This window comes from Pteropus vampyrus, unplaced genomic scaffold (assembly GCF_000151845.1).
Source record: "Pteropus vampyrus isolate Shadow unplaced genomic scaffold, Pvam_2.0 Scaffold23, whole genome shotgun sequence".
Taxonomy (NCBI): domain Eukaryota; kingdom Metazoa; phylum Chordata; class Mammalia; order Chiroptera; family Pteropodidae; genus Pteropus; species Pteropus vampyrus.
The window spans coordinates 8,740,923-8,760,022 of record NW_011888804.1 but is presented as its reverse complement, the minus strand read 5'-3'; the positions used below and the strand labels follow the sequence as shown (position 1 = coordinate 8,760,022).

At 43.1% G+C, this 19,100-nt stretch overlaps 1 protein-coding gene across 1 annotated transcript in view; it reads left to right on the top strand.

Annotated features, from left to right (window-relative positions):
• Positions 1-19,100, top strand: part of CIT (citron rho-interacting serine/threonine kinase) — a 158,540-nt gene that overhangs the window by 49,391 nt on the left and 90,049 nt on the right. The window contains exon 10 of the mRNA XM_023528160.1: positions 6,064-6,247. Within this exon, the coding sequence (XP_023383928.1) occupies positions 6,064-6,247 (184 nt within the window). The remainder of the gene's footprint in view (positions 1-6,063; positions 6,248-19,100) is intronic.

The following is a 19,100-nucleotide window of genomic DNA, read 5'->3' as shown; positions in this document are numbered from 1 at the left end:
ATTCCGGATCCAATGTGTTATTTAGATGAGTTATGTCTCATCACTTCCTACCTGGACGTGAGAAAGTAGGAGACCTGCCCTAGGGAATGTAATCTGATATGGGCTAAATTACTGATGTATATTTAGTAACTAGCTCTCTTTGCCTATCCCCTAATTTATTCTCTTGGTTCATTCTCCTGGGACCTCTGATATTGGATACCTTTCTCTTTCTATTGTAACCTTTTCTCTCGGAGTAGTTGCCATCCTAAGCATTGGTCATGGATATTCCTGTGATCTCTGCTTTTGCATCAGTTGTCACATTTTCCCACTTCTTTCCATAGCCTGTCTCCTGTTAATCCACATCCTCTCTGTTTCTGTTATCACTTCCTTAGTATAGAATTTGTCATGTTGACTCTTGTAGACACGTCCTTTAAAGATTTTTAGCATCGACCTCTTCCGACCATCACTGCTGAAACGATCGTATCATTCTCTGGCACTGACACCAACCCAGCACTCTAAAATTCTCTCTAATAAGCCCTTCTGTCAGTCCAGTCCAGGGTTTCCCCCTTTCAAGGTTCAGCCAAAATTTCACCTTCGCTTACTTCCCAGCCTCATTACCCACAGCCTCTTGGGCTGCTGTTTTGTGGCTTTTCTAAAGTAGCACTCTTCTGCACTCCAGCCCACGAAAATACTATTTAGCCAACTCTCAAGATTCAATCACCTCCATGACACTTTCCTACAGTAACATCATCACGACACAAATAGCTTCCTCTTTCCCCGTTTTGCAGTTTTGTGTTCTTAACATAGGTAAGCACGATCACATTGATGCCTCAGATTTTGAGAAACTGGAAGATAGCTAATTTTTTGATAGTCTTCCTTTTAGGTTTGAGCATAGCATCTAATTAATCAGTTAAATACTTTTTTTTTTTTAAAGATGCGGGACATCATGGTAGATAGAACGAAATTGAAAATATTTTTGATTTAATGTTATTAAATGCCCACTGTGTTCTAGGCACAGTCTTGATTCATTATATCATTACACAATATTTATTTATGTGCCTTTGTCCTTTATGACACTGTGTTGGCAGTTATTCATCTTCTACTTCTGCCACACACAACTCAGCACTAATGTCTGTAACCCATAGTGATGATTAAAAGTCATAGGAGTTTTATGAGCTATATCTAGGCTCAGGATTTTTTTTTTTTTTTAAATGTGTCAATTCCTTATGACTAAATTGGGTATTCTGAGTTTCCTAAAGTGGCTTATTGTATGAAATAACCCATTAAGTCTAAGAAATTATCCCATGTTATTCATTCATTCCTTTAATAAACTAGATATTAAACATTGAATAAGGACAACCAGGTACTGTTAGGTGTATATTGGTGAGCACACATAGTCTTTCCCCTCATGGAGCTTGTGTTCCAGTGAGGAAAGCAGATAATAAACACTATTAAAATTAGAAAACCTTTTATGTTTTTAGCATTGTGTGGTGTGCTGAAAAATTAAAGGTGGGAATTGGGTAAATGGATCTCATGTAAGCATGTTGGACAGAAGTAGGGCCAAAGGCTGAGTCTATTGGGTTCTCCTTTCCTTGTTTTTATTTTTTGAATATTTTTGAAAGCAATAATTCCCCCCTCCCCCCCAAATGCTTCTAATGAATGTCAGGATTTTAAAAAAGAGACTTTATAGGAGAGGGATTAACTACAGCCCTTAAAATACCTCTTTGTTTCTGAAAGCCTTGTTTTTTGCCATCTCTCTTATAACTTACTAGTTTAGCCCCTACCACTAAGGAGAATGTGACCTGACATGACCTCAAAGAAGAGTGATTTATTTAAAAATATATAGGGAAAGAGTTTTTTTCTATTTTTCTTAGTGGCTTTTGACAATTAAAAATAGATCTTAATATATGGCTTCTTATTTGGCGTTGTGGAGTGTGGTGGGTAAGTGGTGGGGGAGATGATGATTTCATAATACTATATCAGAAAATATTAATATAGGCACTCATTACCATATTTTTCAGACAGAACAATCTCCTCTTTTAAAGCCTCTTCATTTAACTCAAACATCAAGTAATTTCTTTGTGGCCTGTGTTATTCTAGGTGCTCTTTCTTTGCAAGAACCACTTCTAGTCATTTAATTATATATCTGTTCAATAAATATTTATTGTGCACCTACTATGTTCCTGGCACTGTGCTACGTTGTCAAGTGCAGTGTGTACTTCCATCAACATTGTTGCAAATCTAATGATTTCAATGACCTATTAATACCTTTTTCAGAGCAAAAAACACTACATTGATGAGGATCGAAACAGGGACATTTTCTGATAGGTGCAGGAAAGGAGAATTAGCCCCTCAAGATAAATGTGGTCACATACTTTGTGGTCTTTTGACTTGACCAAATTTTACATAATCCTTTTTAAATGTGGCATTCAGACTTTGAGCGAGTTCTCTGGTGCTCCAATTAGATGTATATTGGACCTTCTCATTCTTTGTCTCTTGACCTCTAATGCCTTCTCTTTGTCTGTGTGTGTTGCATTCTTTATGAGCACTTTTCCAACTGTAGTGTGCTCATGAATCTTCTGCACATCTTGTTAAAGTCCGATGAGGGGGTCTGATTCTCTAGGCATGAGGCAGAGCCTGGGATTCTGCATTTCTGATCAACTCCCGGGCGATGCTGATGCTGCCGGTCTACACATTACACTTTGAGAAGCATGGTTCTATGTAATTTCTTCAGATCTGACCCCTAGTTCACCAATTTTCTCTTCAGCTGTGTCTAATCTTCTATTTAGCAAACTTTTAGCTTTAATAACAATATTTTCAGTTTTAAAAGTTCTATTTATGTCCTTTCAAATGTGCTTGGTCCTTTTTCGGAATATCTTTTTCGTTTTAAATTAGAATTTCTACTCATCTTGATAATAATGTTTATTTTATGGTCCATTTTAGATTATTTCTCTGTAATTTTTGGAGGGCTAATTTTCCCATTTATTATATCTGCTGCTGCTCCCTCGTGGTAGTTTTTGGGTGGTCTCTTTTTCCTTGTTACGTGTAGTTGTTGGTTTTTACTTTTTTCGTTGTGAACTTGTTTGCATCAGGGAGTGTGTGTGTGTGTGTGTGTGAGAGAGAGAGAGAGAGAGAGAGAGAGAAAAAAAGTGTGTGTGTGTGTGTGTGTGTGTGTGTGTGTCAGTCAATCTTGTGTGTTCTGGCTTGTGAAAGTGCCCCTACAAGTTGCCCCTACAAGTTGTTCTCCACTTGTGTCTGCTAGTACTCTAAGGGCTCAGTGATCCTGGACCAGTATTGATGTTAATTTCTTGCCTTGTAGTTCCCACACCATGCAGGCTAATATAAATGCAGACACCCTACCCGGAATACAGTTTTAGTAGCTGCCCTATTTCTTTCTTCCTATAGGGCCCTGGCCAAGGATGAGCATCCTCTTCACTTTCCGGTGGGTAGAGAATTTCTAGTTCTCTCCCACTTCTTCTTGGCTTCAGGTTGTGGTTCTCTTCCCTGCCCAAATGTCGCCCTTAGAAGCCCTTCTTTTAAGAGTTTCCTGTTATACTCTACTGACCACCTATCTGGAGGTTTACATTCTTAGCTTTTAATCGGTTCTGTGAATATCTCAGCTGTTACCAGCTGGCACATTTCATGTTGACTTCTCCTTGCTTTTATTGAAGATTATCTGGCCCTTTTTCTAATTTGGACCACATAGGCTAGCTTTGAGCATGATGGAGTTTTAAAGAGGAATCTTATTTTACAGTATGGAATTTTAAAATCATAATTATGTCACGGAGGGTGGCTCCTACCCCTATATTAATCATACTTTTCACTCAGAAATGAAATTCTATTTTCGTCTCCTAGAGATAGATTAGTATACCGTGGAAAAGGAATTAAACTTCTGTTAGGAATTAAATGCTATAATACGATTAACACAAACTTTCACATGAGTGTTTGTGTCTTGCACAGGAAAGAAGAATATTCAGTGCAGATTCTGCTGTATCTCACTAGACTTTAATAATTGCAGGATCTGTCATAACGATGTATCTCACATGAGCAATAAGAGTAATAGCAGGTAATCTTTATGGAGTATTTATTGTATGCTAAGAATTGTGCTAAGCACTTCATATAGACTTTTTCACTTAAACCTTCAAACAGCCCCTTGAAGAAGTTATTTCTGTATTAAAACTGAGGCTCAGAGAAGTTAAGTGACTTTTCCAGGGTTATGGAGCTGGTAAGTGGTGGAGCTGAGATTTGAACCCACTCAGATTCCAAAGTATGTGCCATTAACTACAGTGCTTCCATATTATTATCATCTGCAAATCTCTCTTCATACATTTCCTAGTCTTTATCTGAGTTTCTTTATTTTGGGATGGGAACCTTCTCTTTTTGATCCTTATGAAATGTCATTAACTTTAGAATTTTTCTTTCTGCATAAAAAAAGGTATTGGGTAATAGAAATCAGATTGGATTTGAGGCTATGTTGATGGAAGTACACATGGGATGTAGACTGAAGCATTCAGTGTAATTTTTCTTTCCATCAGCTAATTCTTAAAGTATTAAGCAAGTAGATTCCAATACTAACAGCAACGATGTAAATTCTCTTGAGAGCTTGGAGGTGTTAAATAATTTTCTAGTGATGCACATTTTATACGTTCAATCTCCCACCTCATCTCAATGCACCTGAAGCTCTGAGAATGCCCTTTTGTACTTGCCCGGAGCAGCCAGACCCCCTCGTTCTGGCTTCATCTCCTCCCCGCCTCCACATCGCTTTACCACTCCATTTACTTCCGAACGCTGTTTCAGATGTGGTTGTCACTGGGGAACTTTGGAAACAGGCAGATTTTTGAGTCTAGGCAGAAAACAGACTGCTGCTCGGATCTGCTACACAGCTTTGTCCAGAAAACAAGGAGTTAAAAAAGAAGTCTGGACTGTGAAGGGCCGTGACAACTGTCCTAGGGGGCGCTCTAGCGAACTCCGGCAGTGACTCATGCTGCTCTGTCACTCAAATCAGCATTGGCCCCTGCCATGCAGGCAGCCAGGTGGGGTTACAGCCAGAGCACGCACTCACGGAGTGGGGAGCATGAAGCCTGCACTGCGGGGGATGTGATGCCCAGCTCACAACTCTCTGGGCTGGGCTGCCACAGACGCTTCAGCCTGCAGCCATGGTAACATTGCTGGCCGGCTACGCCCCCGGGAGCCCACCACAATGGTTAGCCTGCTGGTGACTGATGGATGAGTGTCCACCTCCCTGACTGAGAGAGTTTAGTAGGTCTGCAGGAAGTGGAGAAGATGTAAGATCCTCCTACCTGGGAGTCATGCCTTAACGAGGTAGGACGCAGTTGTGCATTGGCGCGTTCACACCATCAGCACGCAGGGGAGCTGTAAATCATTGGGAAGAACTTTATTTGGCCGGTGTTTCATTATGCTGATTAAACTGCGGTGGATTCAGGGGGCATGCTTGAGCTGGGGAGGAGGGATAATGAACTAAAAAAAAAAAAAGTGGTTAATAAGAGCTCCGAGTATACTCATCTGGATGTGAATGAGCTAGACTGCAGTGCTATCCTAGCATGAGTTACATACCTCCCAAATCCTTTTTCCTGCTACTGCCTCTTGCTCCAGTTAATCCACGAAATGTAGAAATTCCATCTTATTTCAACGACTGGCAGTAAATATTAATAATTTAGACGTATCTGGACAGGGAAATAAATAGGTTTAGGTCATCTGGCATGCTGGCACCTGCTGGCCGCTGCTCTTTAGAAGCTTTCTGGAAATATCAGGCATGAGCGGCTTGCTCACATGAGTTCCCCAAGTGCTTTCATTCCATGAAGTGACCTGTTTGAGTTTATCCTTCAGTTTATCCCAGCAGAGAAGGCAGTCTGTCTGCGGGTGGGTGGCCATGTTGGCAGAGAAGGGGTTAATTTCTTGTTGCTGTAGGAGCCGAGGCTGGGGCTGCTTGTGTGAGCTAGATTGAAAGCAGGCGCTGCAGTGCCATCTCAAACGCTGAAGGAGTAAGAAGATTTTCTCCGCAACAGTGTTGAATCCAGTCTGAATTTTTCTCCCCCGCCCCCCTTCTTGTTTTTCTTTAACCAGCTCCTCCCCCCTTCGTTCCCACCCTCAAGTCTGATGATGACACCTCCAATTTTGATGAACCAGAGAAGAATTCGTGGGTTTCATCCTCTCCGTGCCAGCTGAACCCCTCAGGTTTCTCCGGCGAAGAACTGCCGTTTGTGGGGTTTTCGTATAGCAAGGCACTGGGGATTCTTGGTAGATCTGAGTAAGTGAGAATTTGACTTTCTAAGGGACCTACATTGGTGCAAGGTGTACAGAGCCCAAAGCTGGTGGTGGTGGTCGAGTGGGGGGAGTGTGGTGGAGGAAATCTGTTAACCAGCCTGCATTTGGAAAACAATTTACCTGTTTGGGCTTCGGTGAGGTGCACTGTTAGTATTCTCATTTTACTGTGTTTAAGGCATCTCTTCCTGTCCACAGCGTCACAATTGTCACCTGGGTACTTTGGGTTAGTTTTTCAGTCTTTCAGTCTTCTTTAGAGGGGAGGAGGTAGTGGGAGCTATCTAGCAGTACAGATCCTTCTTCGAAGGAGAATTATGCAGGGTTAAGATGAGCTGCCCATCTATTTCTCTCTCCACCTATGTATTCATCTATCTCTCAGGTGGGTGGATAGAGGTTGCTGTCTTGGCTTTATTGAAACAATTCTAAAAACCATGTCTCAAGGTTTCCCGCTGGGTTTAGCTGAGCTGCAAGTGGCTGTACTGGAGCTCCAACAGAGAGATGATGCTTGGCTCTGCTCAAAGTCTACTGCAAGATCAGGGCTCCGGCAGAGCGCTGGCGGCCAGAGAAAGCCCCGTTACCAGGAGCCAACGGGAGGGAGTGTGATGTAGCCGAGTCACTGACTCCCAGAAACTGGGCTTCACAGGCGGAAAACCAAACAAACCAGGAGACTAGAAAATGGAAGTGTAAATATCACTGTAAACCTCTTGACATGATAGGTCTTTCTCCATTCTTGAAAACGCTAATGAAAACCGCATTCACATGGCACTTCGGACCGGAAGGTCTATGCTTCCAGCCTCCTGGAATTTCTCTGAAATGCAGTAGCCACTGTGGATGTAGAAGCAAGTACCTTGCTTCGTTCTCATGATCCGATGACATTCATGATCCGAAGTCGTTCAGAGGCACGACTTCCTCGGGCAGATCTAGGACCGGCTGTGTTATTCCTCTGATGCTCTGACTCCTTCACTTGGGTAATTAGTTGGTGCCCACTTAGGAGAAGAGTAGAATTTGATTTTCTCCTTGGCAGCATTCCTTCTTGATTTGTTGGGCTGGTAGCTTGGATATCAATTTGAAGGGATGTCATGTCGATTCTTGGATGGTGTCTCCCCTGGGGTGCTATTTTGGCAGTAATATTCCTAAAAAGATTTCAGACTATTGTGGGGAAATTGGGCAGTTGACACGAAATAAGGGTGAGGGCTGTGATTGAATTTGAGAGAGAATTTGAAAAACGCTGAGGTGGTCCTTCTTTCCTTCCTGCCTGGAGGCTGGGTTTAAAATTCGAGGTTGGATTTTGGTAGTGTTGGCTGTGCCTTTCTGACCAATTTGCTCTGCATCCCCAAAGCAATCTGGATGACGGGAGGAGAGGTAGAAAGCTACCTAGCTGTTGAATGTGCTGTCAGATGGATTTGAAATGGCCCAGCAAGGCTGCGAGGTTTTGCTCCGGCATCGGAGCTAAAGGCAGGACAGAAGTGGAGGCCTGATATTAAAGGATGCATGGGTTAGTGGGCAGCTTAACCTTGACACACACAACACTCTGAAGGTCACAAATCAGACTGGAAGGAGGTGTGTGGAGAGTTCTAGTTCTGGTTAGTAGTGAGCTGGCCAGGTCAGAAGGAAAGCTTGCTTGGGGTGCTAATCAGTGAAATGAAAAAACAGGGCTCAGGGGAATTAGACTACAGGGGCAAAAGCAGAATGATGCGGGGGGATCTTAGACATGGCAATTAATCTAAAGCAGTGTGTGATTAATTACTTATTTTTCAGGAAGACTGTAATTGCATCTTCCTGCTTCTCACCTCAAGCCCAGTTAAGGGAGCTCTCTGGCAGGGCATCTCATTGTTAAGGCCCAGGCACTCGATAAGTATTTGTTGATTTAATTTACTCATGTTCCTTTTTCCCAGGTTGTGTTTATATTGCTCGCTGTGTTCGGAGATATGCTATTTCACCTTTGATAGTTCAAAATATATCTCTGCAGCATAAAATGAGCTTCTGTTCACTCCCCAACAGAGTGGTTAGTAAGATGCTCATAAAATAAAAAAAAGTCCATGCAAACAAAACAGAGCATTTCTTATCTGGAGCACGGAACTGTAGTACCTGTCTTTGGGGGAAATTTAATGCCTTTTCCATGGCAATTCAGGATTAGAATCAAAGATTTTCCTTCATCTTATGTCTTCTCATGTGATCTTGCCATTGGGTTTGGCTCTTCTGCCAGAGGCAGCCCTGTGGGTGAAACCTACAGCTTAACTCTGGAAATTCACTCCCCCTTTTGGATGTAGGTGATCCTGAGTCTATTGGATAATCGTTATTTAGAAATCCAATGGAAGCGATGGAGTAATGAAATTACTCAGAAGCCCCTGCAGTTTTGTTGACCTAGAGCTACAAAATTTATTTGGAGGTGGGGGAGGGGAGGCATTTCCTGGGGATACAATTTGCCACCAGGGACCTGGTGTTTCTTCCTGAATTTCTCCTCCTCCCCTCCCTGTTTTCAGTATCACAGGTTTTTGTTTACGCACACTGATTACCTGTACTGTTACTCACTCTTCACACCACTGAGGAAATTGCAGATGCTGCTCTACTGCCTTGGGTAAATTGACCTCAGGTCTGTTACCACTGAATTGAATGAAACGTTCAGAGAAATATTCAGGGAGACTCTGGCAGTGAGAATTATCTTAACCGTGATCTTTTGTCACTTTTTAGGATCCTTTTGTGGGACCCCAGACTATTTCTAAGCAAGCTACTGAGTGCATCCTTATTTTAAGGTTTAAGAAGAATCTTGGTCTCAGCATTTTACATGTGAGTTTTAGTAGGAGATCCTTGCAGCTTGGGTTGGAGGGAGTAGGAGAGATTCTACAGAACTAGTTTTGCTTGTCTGGGTTCTGGGTGGGATTATGGTGAAATTGGTGCTGGAGAGTAGGTGAGTGTCTGTTGCTTCTTTTTCTTTTTAACCAATGATCCACCCAAACCAAATCCCCAAGCTCTGAATGCCTGGGTGTTCCTGTGAGCCTCTGTTTGCTTGAATTTCAGAATAGTAGGGTAGTAACAGAAATTAGTGTGTTAAAGATTTAAAAATAAAATGGATCCCAGCTCTCTTCCCTCCACCGTCCTCATGGAGTTTATTTCTTAAGGTCCCTTCTCCTTCCTACTAGATCTGCTTTGTTTAAGCTCTTGCTGAAACAGTCGGTTTCTATTTCTGCAAACCTTCAGTATAAACTCTAGAAGGAAAAAGTCAGTTGCTTTTGTATTGTGTGTTTTACACATGCTGGTTTTATGCTTTTGGAGAAGTTGGAAATCTTAGAGAAGCATTGGGACCTCAGTGAGACTGGAATCTGCAGGATGCCAGTGTCTGAATAGGCCATTTTTAGGAAGGGAGCTTGCTGTTCTTTCCGGCCTAGGGCTTTTTCCTTTCCTTTTGGGTGGATTTGAAAATTTTGTTTTGGAGCCAGCCATCCAAATGTGGTGATGTTTGATGATGGTGGTGGTTGGAGGGGGGACGTGAAACATGGTTGCCATCATTGCCCTCCTGGATTTTCAGAGAACCAGTTTTTAGTGCTTCTTCCCTGCTCTGCTGGGGCCTCTGCATGTCAATTTCCTCAACTGCAAAGTGGAGTAACAATCACACTTCCCCTTAAGGCTGTTGGGAGGATTATAAGAACTATATAAAGCACTTGGTCTAGTACCTGGCACATAGAGAAGTCTCAAACATTCACTTTTATTATTTTCATTATTACTGTTCTATCTATGCATAGAGTCCTATTTATGCCAAGTATGTATGGAAAGAACTCAGCAATAATTAAGTAGTCCAAAGCCATGCCAGACCAGAAACCCAGCTTCCCATGCCCTGGGAATTTTCTGCTAGAGAAGCTTAAACATCCTGACCGACCACAAATTAACACGTGGTTGCCAGTATATCTGTAGTTAGAAGGCAGTTGTTGGGACGGAGTGGATTGGGGGGTAGAATTATATGATCCATTCCCAGAATGGGATCCTTTCCATCAGATTGAACAGGTCAGAGCATATATGTGTGAAACAACTCGGAACACTAAGCAGACACCTTTGCTGCAGAATATCATGGTACAAATTGGATATCTAACTGTTTTAGGAGAATCAGTAGAGAAAGGCAAAATCCAGAGCAGGGACCCTTGATGGGTAATGCCTGTTTACAGTTCTTGTGAAATTACAGTGATGATCTTCGTTGGAATGTCTGTCCATTTTCCCTAGTCAACTGTGATCACAAGGATTGAGCTTGGTCTTATTTATCCTACGTTTCCTGGAGCTCTGGACATGGTGCACCCTCATTATATATGTATGTTGGAACTGAGCTTGTAAGATTTGTTGGGCTGGTAGCTTGGATATCAATTTGAAGGGATGTCATGTCGATTCTTGGATGGTGTCTCCCCTGGGGTGCTATTTTGGCAGTAATATTCCTAAAAAGATTTCAGACTATTGTGGGGGAATTGGGCAGTTGACACGAAATAAGGGTGAGGGCTGTGATTGAATTTGAGAGAGAATTTGAAAAACGCTGAGGTGGTCCTTCTTTCCTTCCTGCCTGGAGGCTGGGTTTAAAATTTGAGGTTGGATTTTGGTAGTGTTGGCTGTGCCTTTCTGACCAATTTGCTCTGCAACCCCAAAGCAATCTGGATGACAGGAGGAGAGGTAGAAAGCTACCTAGCTGTTGAATGTGCTGTCAGATGGATTTGAAATGGCCCAGCAAGGCTGCGAGGTTTTGCTCTGGCATCGGAGCTAAAGGCAGGACAGAAGTGGAGGCCTGATATTAAAGGATGCATGGGTTAGTGGGCAGCTTAACCTTGACACACACAACACTCTGAAGGTCACAAATCAGACTGGAAGAAGGTGTGTGGAGAGTTCTAGTTCTGGTTAGTAGTGAGCTGGCCAGGTCAGAAGGAAAGCTTGCTTGGGGTGCTAATCAGTGAAATGAAAAAACAGGGCTCAGGGGAATTAGACTACAGGGGCAAAAGCAGAATGATGCGGGGAGATCTTAGACATGGCAATTAATCTAAAGCAGTGTGTGATTAATTACTTATTTTTCAGGAAGACTGTAATTGCATCTTCCTGCTTCTCACCTCAAGCCCAGTTAAGGGAGCTCTCTGGCAGGGCATCTCATTGTTAAGGCCCAGGCACTCGATAAGTATTTGTTGATTTAATTTACTCATGTTCCTTTTTCCCAGGTTGTGTTTATATTGCTCGCTGTGTTCGGAGATATGCTATTTCACCTTTGATAGTTCAAAATATATCTCTGCAGCATAAAATGAGCTTCTGTTCACTCCCCAACAGAGTGGTTAGTAAGATGCTCATAAAATAAAAAAAAGTCCATGCAAACAAAACAGAGCATTTCTTATCTGGAGCACGGAACTGTAGTACCTGTCTTTGGGGGAAATTTAATGCCTTTTCCATGGCAATTCAGGATTAGAATCAAAGATTTTCCTTCATCTTATGTCTTCTCATGTGATCTTGCCATTGGGTTTGGCTCTTCTGCCAGAGGCAGCCCTGTGGGTGAAACCTACAGCTTAACTCTGGAAATTCACTCCCCCTTTTGGATGTAGGTGATCCTGAGTCTATTGGATAATCGTTATTTAGAAATCCAATGGAAGCGATGGAGTAATGAAATTACTCAGAAGCCCCTGCAGTTTTGTTGACCTAGAGCTACAAAATTTATTTGGAGGTGGGGGAGGGGAGGCATTTCCTGGGGATACAATTTGCCACCAGGGACCTGGTGTTTCTTCCTGAATTTCTCCTCCTCCCCTCCCTGTTTTCAGTATCACAGGTTTTTGTTTACGCACACTGATTACCTGTACTGTTACTCACTCTTCACACCACTGAGGAAATTGCAGATGCTGCTCTACTGCCTTGGGTAAATTGACCTCAGGTCTGTTACCACTGAATTGAATGAAACGTTCAGAGAAATATTCAGGGAGACTCTGGCAGTGAGAATTATCTTAACCGTGATCTTTTGTCACTTTTTAGGATCCTTTTGTGGGACCCCAGACTATTTCTAAGCAAGCTACTGAGTGCATCCTTATTTTAAGGTTTAAGAAGAATCTTGGTCTCAGCATTTTACATGTGAGTTTTAGTAGGAGATCCTTGCAGCTTGGGTTGGAGGGAGTAGGAGAGATTCTACAGAACTAGTTTTGCTTGTCTGGGTTCTGGGTGGGATTATGGTGAAATTGGTGCTGGAGAGTAGGTGAGTGTCTGTTGCTTCTTTTTCTTTTTAACCAATGATCCACCCAAACCAAATCCCCAAGCTCTGAATGCCTGGGTGTTCCTGTGAGCCTCTGTTTGCTTGAATTTCAGAATAGTAGGGTAGTAACAGAAATTAGTGTGTTAAAGATTTAAAAATAAAATGGATCCCAGCTCTCTTCCCTCCACCGTCCTCATGGAGTTTATTTCTTAAGGTCCCTTCTCCTTCCTACTAGATCTGCTTTGTTTAAGCTCTTGCTGAAACAGTCGGTTTCTATTTCTGCAAACCTTCAGTATAAACTCTAGAAGGAAAAAGTCAGTTGCTTTTGTATTGTGTGTTTTACACATGCTGGTTTTATGCTTTTGGAGAAGTTGGAAATCTTAGAGAAGCATTGGGACCTCAGTGAGACTGGAATCTGCAGGATGCCAGTGTCTGAATAGGCCATTTTTAGGAAGGGAGCTTGCTGTTCTTTCCGGCCTAGGGCTTTTTCCTTTCCTTTTGGGTGGATTTGAAAATTTTGTTTTGGAGCCAGCCATCCAAATGTGGTGATGTTTGATGATGGTGGTGGTTGGAGGGGGGACGTGAAACATGGTTGCCATCATTGCCCTCCTGGATTTTCAGAGAACCAGTTTTTAGTGCTTCTTCCCTGCTCTGCTGGGGCCTCTGCATGTCAATTTCCTCAACTGCAAAGTGGAGTAACAATCACACTTCCCCTTAAGGCTGTTGGGAGGATTATAAGAACTATATAAAGCACTTGGTCTAGTACCTGGCACATAGAGAAGTCTCAAACATTCACTTTTATTATTTTCATTATTACTGTTCTATCTATGCATAGAGTCCTATTTATGCCAAGTATGTATGGAAAGAACTCAGCAATAATTAAGTAGTCCAAAGCCATGCCAGACCAGAAACCCAGCTTCCCATGCCCTGGGAATTTTCTGCTAGAGAAGCTTAAACATCCTGACCGACCACAAATTAACACGTGGTTGCCAGTATATCTGTAGTTAGAAGGCAGTTGTTGGGACGGAGTGGATTGGGGGGTAGAATTATATGATCCATTCCCAGAATGGGATCCTTTCCATCAGATTGAACAGGTCAGAGCATATATGTGTGAAACAACTCGGAACACTAAGCAGACACCTTTGCTGCAGAATATCATGGTACAAATTGGATATCTAACTGTTTTAGGAGAATCAGTAGAGAAAGGCAAAATCCAGAGCAGGGACCCTTGATGGGTAATGCCTGTTTACAGTTCTTGCGAAATTACAGTGATGATCTTCGTTGGAATGTCTGTCCATTTTCCCTAGTCAACTGTGATCACAAGGATTGAGCTTGGTCTTATTTATCCTACGTTTCCTGGAGCTCTGGACATGGTGCACCCTCGTTATATATGTATGTTGGAACTGAGCTTGTAAGCATACTAATGGAAGGTAACATATTTGGCTTGGCATTTTAAAAGATAGTGATTTGGATGAGCGGAGAGGGATGTAGAGAGAATTTCAGGTGGGCAGAGTGATAACAACAGCTCATCCTTACAGAGAGAGGTACCAGCTCTGTGTCAGCTCTGTTCCGAGCACTTTACCCAGATTAATGCGTTTAAACTGCATAGCAGCCCATAAGGAAGGTACCGTCATCATTCGCATTTTACCTGTAGGAACCTGAGGTGCAAAGATTAAACAGCTTGCCCAAGGTCATGTGCTCAGAGGGAGTAGTTCAGCTGGGACTTGAACCCAGGCTGCATGACTAGAGTCTCTTGGCCACTGTGCTTTGCTGCCAAATGTAAGTGCCATAGACAGGAGGAATTCAGAAATCTGCATGAGGTTCCCAGGTTGACATGCTTGTCTGAAGTGGAGGTCCAGTGTTGGGGAGTGATGAGCAATGGGGTGGGGGCAGGGCGGGATGAGAACCGACATGTGGTCTATTAAATGCTAAATGATTTTGTTTCCAACCTCTGCGTAGATGGAATGTGTAGCTCTTAGATTATTCTGATTATTTCCTCTTTTATTTAGAGACTCTGACCTGGGTGGGTGGGTGGGTGGGTGTGTGTGTGTGTGTGTGTGTGTGTGTGTGTGTGTACGTACGTGTACGTACATAAACACACTCATATTATTATTATACTCTCTCCTACTTCCTCCAACCCACGCTGAGAGTTCTTATTTGCTAGGGTTTAAGTTTGGTGAGGACAGGGAACTTTGCATCGACTTTGCTCTCCACCATATGTTCAGATTGATCATATACAGATTGTTCAATAAGCATTTGATGAATCGATTCACATCATTTTTCTGGCTGCTCCTCTCCATTTGTTGATGACTCTGTGATCTGTGTCTCTTCAAATCTACGTTTTGTACTTCCAGCTGCCGCCTGTCATCTCTCCTGGCATGGCTTCTTCTCGTGGAAGATAGCCTGAACTCTCCAGTTAGTCCTCCTTCCTTTTTACTGAAATACTTGGGAGGGTAGGGGGAATCTTCACTTAAAAATTGTTTTCCTTTCCACATTCAGCTCAGGGCTGTTTGTCATTGTGTATACTATCATGAGATCTCTATTGCAAACAGCCTCATCTGTTTTGATTTTTTTAAAAATAGCAACAATAACAGAATCTGCTTTGGTCCACCAAGGTGTGCCTCCCCTGTACTTCCCAAACGGGTTAGAGACCCGTAATGAACTCCTGCCTGTGATTACTGCCCTCAGGTGCCCTCTGTTGTTTCCGTTCTGCTGTTATCTGGACCAGATGCCTAACATTCCCCTCCATTTGTTGTGCTGGGTCCTCTCCTCTTGATCATTCGATTTCTTCTTCCTCTTAGTTGAGCACATCTTGTTCTACTTGTCTTATTCTGTTCTCTATTTAGACTGTGCGTGCTTGCCTTGCAGGCCTGGCAGGACCATTCTGCCGCCTTCTCATTTGTTTTAAAGATACCTTGAGGAAATCTAATCCAAACCATCCTAGTCCAGTCCTGAAGATTAGGCTTCAGAAGATCTGTCAAGTGCATTGTTCGCTGGCCTACACACGCTAATTTGCATGGTTGCCTCGGCTCCCCTAAGAAGACAGTAATTGACTAAATGGTGCTATATGTTCCCAAGCTGTGTGCCAGTTTGGCAGCTCTTTGCCTAAGCGAATTTCTCTCCATTCTCTCTGTTTTACTTATCTTTCGTCTCCTGACCTCACTCACCTTCCTTTCTCTGACAAAATTCCAGAAGGAGTCGCCTACACGCAGTGCCCCCTTCTCAACCTCCACAGCTCTACAGAAACTCCTGTCTCGGAAGCCCGTGATTCCACTCAGTCTCCAGACCCAGTGACTTCCACCAAGAATTGCCACATTCATCTTGAAACTTTCTGCTTTCATCCGGGAACTTGGTTTTCCCCCTAACCCTCTCGACTGCCATTCTCACTCTTTTGTGACTGTTCTCTTCTGTCCCAGGCCCTTGAAATATCCACACGGTTCCCTAAAGCTCCCTCCTCATTTCCCCTTTTATCCTGTTCTTGGTGATTTCATTCAGTTCCTTGACTTTAACTCTCGCTTCCCCATGGCTTCCTCCCAGCGTACCCTGTGATCATCGTCGCCAGGGTATTCTCCTGGTTTCTCATCATCTCTGTCCAGTCTTCCCTCCCAATAGACAGACTTGCTTGCTCACTCAGTAAGCCACTAGGTGCTTGCTTTTGGCTTCCTCATTTCATTTAAGAAACTACCACTTTCTCTACCCTTCTAGGCAAGAAAACTGAGTCATCTTAAACTCTTTTCCACCTCCCCCACCATCCTGTCAGTTGCCAAGTCCTCTAAGTTGTGCCTCTAGGGGGACACTTGCATCTATGCCCATGTTTCTTTTCTCACCGCCAATCCTTATTGACTTTTGCTTGGACCGGTGCAGTAGCCTCCTAACTGATTTCTCTGTCTCCAGTATGCCTGGCTCTAATCCATTCTCCACAGAAGGTGGAATTCTTCCAAAGTGCAGGTTGGATGATGTCATTCTACTGCTCGGAGCTTTAGTAGCATCATAGTGTGCACAGAATTAATGGCCACTCCTGAACTTGGTATTCAAGCCTGGTATGCCAAGGCCCCTGTCTGCCTTTCAGTCGTATCTCTTTCTTGTCCCCTGTGCATGGCCAAGCTGCTCAGCATTCACCGAGGACAGGGACTGTGTTTTCTACCTTGTTTCTTTCCCCTGGAAGATCTTCAATGAACATTTCTCAAATTGAATGAGACTAAAGTAGCCAGGGATAATACCGTTTCCTTCTACACAGTTTATACAACTGCTAATGAGAGCCGTTGTCTTCCTGTGTACTTCCTGTGTTCCCAGAACTAGGCTGAGTGCCTTATACGTACTGTCTCATTAAGTCCTCACAATCTCACTATAACTCTGTGAGGCAGCTGGTGTTATCCTCATTTTATAGACGAGAGCACTGAGGCTCAGCAATGTCAAGTTATTTTTCTGAGGTTTTGTGGGTAGTAAGAGATCTAAGATTTAGACCCATAGCTGGCTGCCTCCAGGACCACGGTGCTTTGCTAGATTATGCAGGATCCACGGAGTAACCTAATAATAAAGATGGAAAAGCTGACACTCCTGGCATTCACTCTGTACCAGCCTCTATTCTAAGTGTTTGACAAGCATTCTCATTTAATTCCTGCAACAAGCCATTGTTTTATAGATAAGGAAACTGATGCTCAGAAGTTCAGGTTACTTCTTAAGTTCACATACTCTGCACATGGCAGAGAATGGCCAACTTTTTCCCAACATTTAACTTGAGAGCTGATATAAGCATTCTTTATTTTTCGTGATGAACTATAGCATATTCGTTTAAAGTCCAGGCTTTGGAATAGACAGACATGGGCTCAAATCTCAGCTCCACCCCTCATTAGCTGTGTGAACAAGGCATTTAACGTCTCCCAGCCACAATTCTCTTATGTATAAATAGGGATTATAATAATGCCCGTCTGCTAGTTTTGTTGTGGGGACATGTAGAGCCCTCAGTGTTAGTGCCTGGAGCAGAGTGAATATTTCATATTCATTATTGTTATTTAGGGGTGAGGATGGACCTAAGGGTGCTTTTGACTCTCTTTTCTTTCCTGCTTCCATTTGGTAAAGATATCTTGCTGGTTTCTGCCTATTGAGAGAATCAGGCTCCATGTGGGGTGCCTGACAGATGTCCTAATACCTCCATCCAATTTTTTACTATGAATGGAGTCTGTGACATATCGATTAAATCTGCACCTTTCAGGAAACACTCTCAGGGCTTCTGGTAGGCTCCAGTTCTCATGGAGTCTGGAACCCGGTGCTGGGGAAGGAGGGAGTGGATATCACACACCCTCACTCACCCTTAAGCCCTTGTGTATCTTCTGGATCGAAGAGTGTGTGTTATATGGCATTGCTGTCCCAGAACTAATGCCGGGCATCTCCCAGGCAAGGGCCAGAAAGATTTCTCATGCTAGTGTCAATTCAGCGCACAGCTTATTCTGGATCCCTCTCCCATTGTGACCTTTAAACCGAGGCTGCCTGGGGCACAGAAGTTCATTCATTCATTCATTCATTTGCCCAATGAATATGTTGCTGTAGGCCTTGTGGTATCACTATGAACATGACAGGTAATGTTCCTGCCCTATAGAAGCTAGCATTCTGTTGGAGGGAGACAGAGGATGAATAAGCTCATAAATAAGAAATTTTCAGATGGCCGTAAGGGTTCTGCAGAAATCAGAGCTTAAATGGGGAGTGACTTGGAATGACCACTTTAGTCCTAGAGGCCAGGACTATCCTGTGGGTGTCCAGTGACCGGAAGCACGTTGGGCGACTGGACTTTCAGGACGCATGAGAGACATGATCTGAGTTGTGATAGGCAGGGCCTTTAGGTTAGGTTTTTGCTGTACAGAGGGTCCCTGACTTACGATGGTTTGACTTAAGATTTTCAGGCTTTACAGCGGTGCGAAAGCGATATGCATTTAGTAGAAGTTATACTTTGAATTTGAAGTTTTACCTTTTCCCTGGCTGGCGATATGCAGTCTGGTACTCTCGTGCAAATCTGGACAGCAGCAGCGAACTGAAGCTCTCAGCCATGTGATCGCTGATCAGGAGAGTAAACAACCAATTCTCTACGCTGTGCTGTGTTACTAGCGATTTTTCGAATATTTTTTTCTGAGCATGTTTAAGGTAGGCTAGGCTAAGCTATGATGTTCAGTAGGTTTGGAGTATGGAATGCATTTTTGACTTATGGTATTTTCAACTTACGATAGGTTTATTGGGGATGTAACCCTGTTGTAATTCAAGGAGCATCCGTAGTTGCAGTGAGCAGGAAGCCTTTGTAGGATTTTGAGTAGGGACATGGAATATCTGGTTCTCATTTTACAAAGGATCCCTCTGGTGTTGTGTTGTGGATGGTAGGGTGACAAAAGTTAGATTAGGGGAAGTAAGTTAGATTACTGCAGCCATCCAGGCAAGAAATGGAGGTATGTCAATGAAATTAACCTGCAAAGCTAGGCACTGGCTTAGAGGTGGTGCTGGTATTAGAGATCTGGTGGGAGGCTATGCTTTTATTAACATGATTTTTAATAAATTATTCTTGAATTACATATTAATCATTCCAAAGCAGATGGCTCTAACATAGCTGGAGTCTACTGCTGGTTGTGTGTGTGTGTGTGTGTGTGTGTGTGTGTGTGTGTGTGTG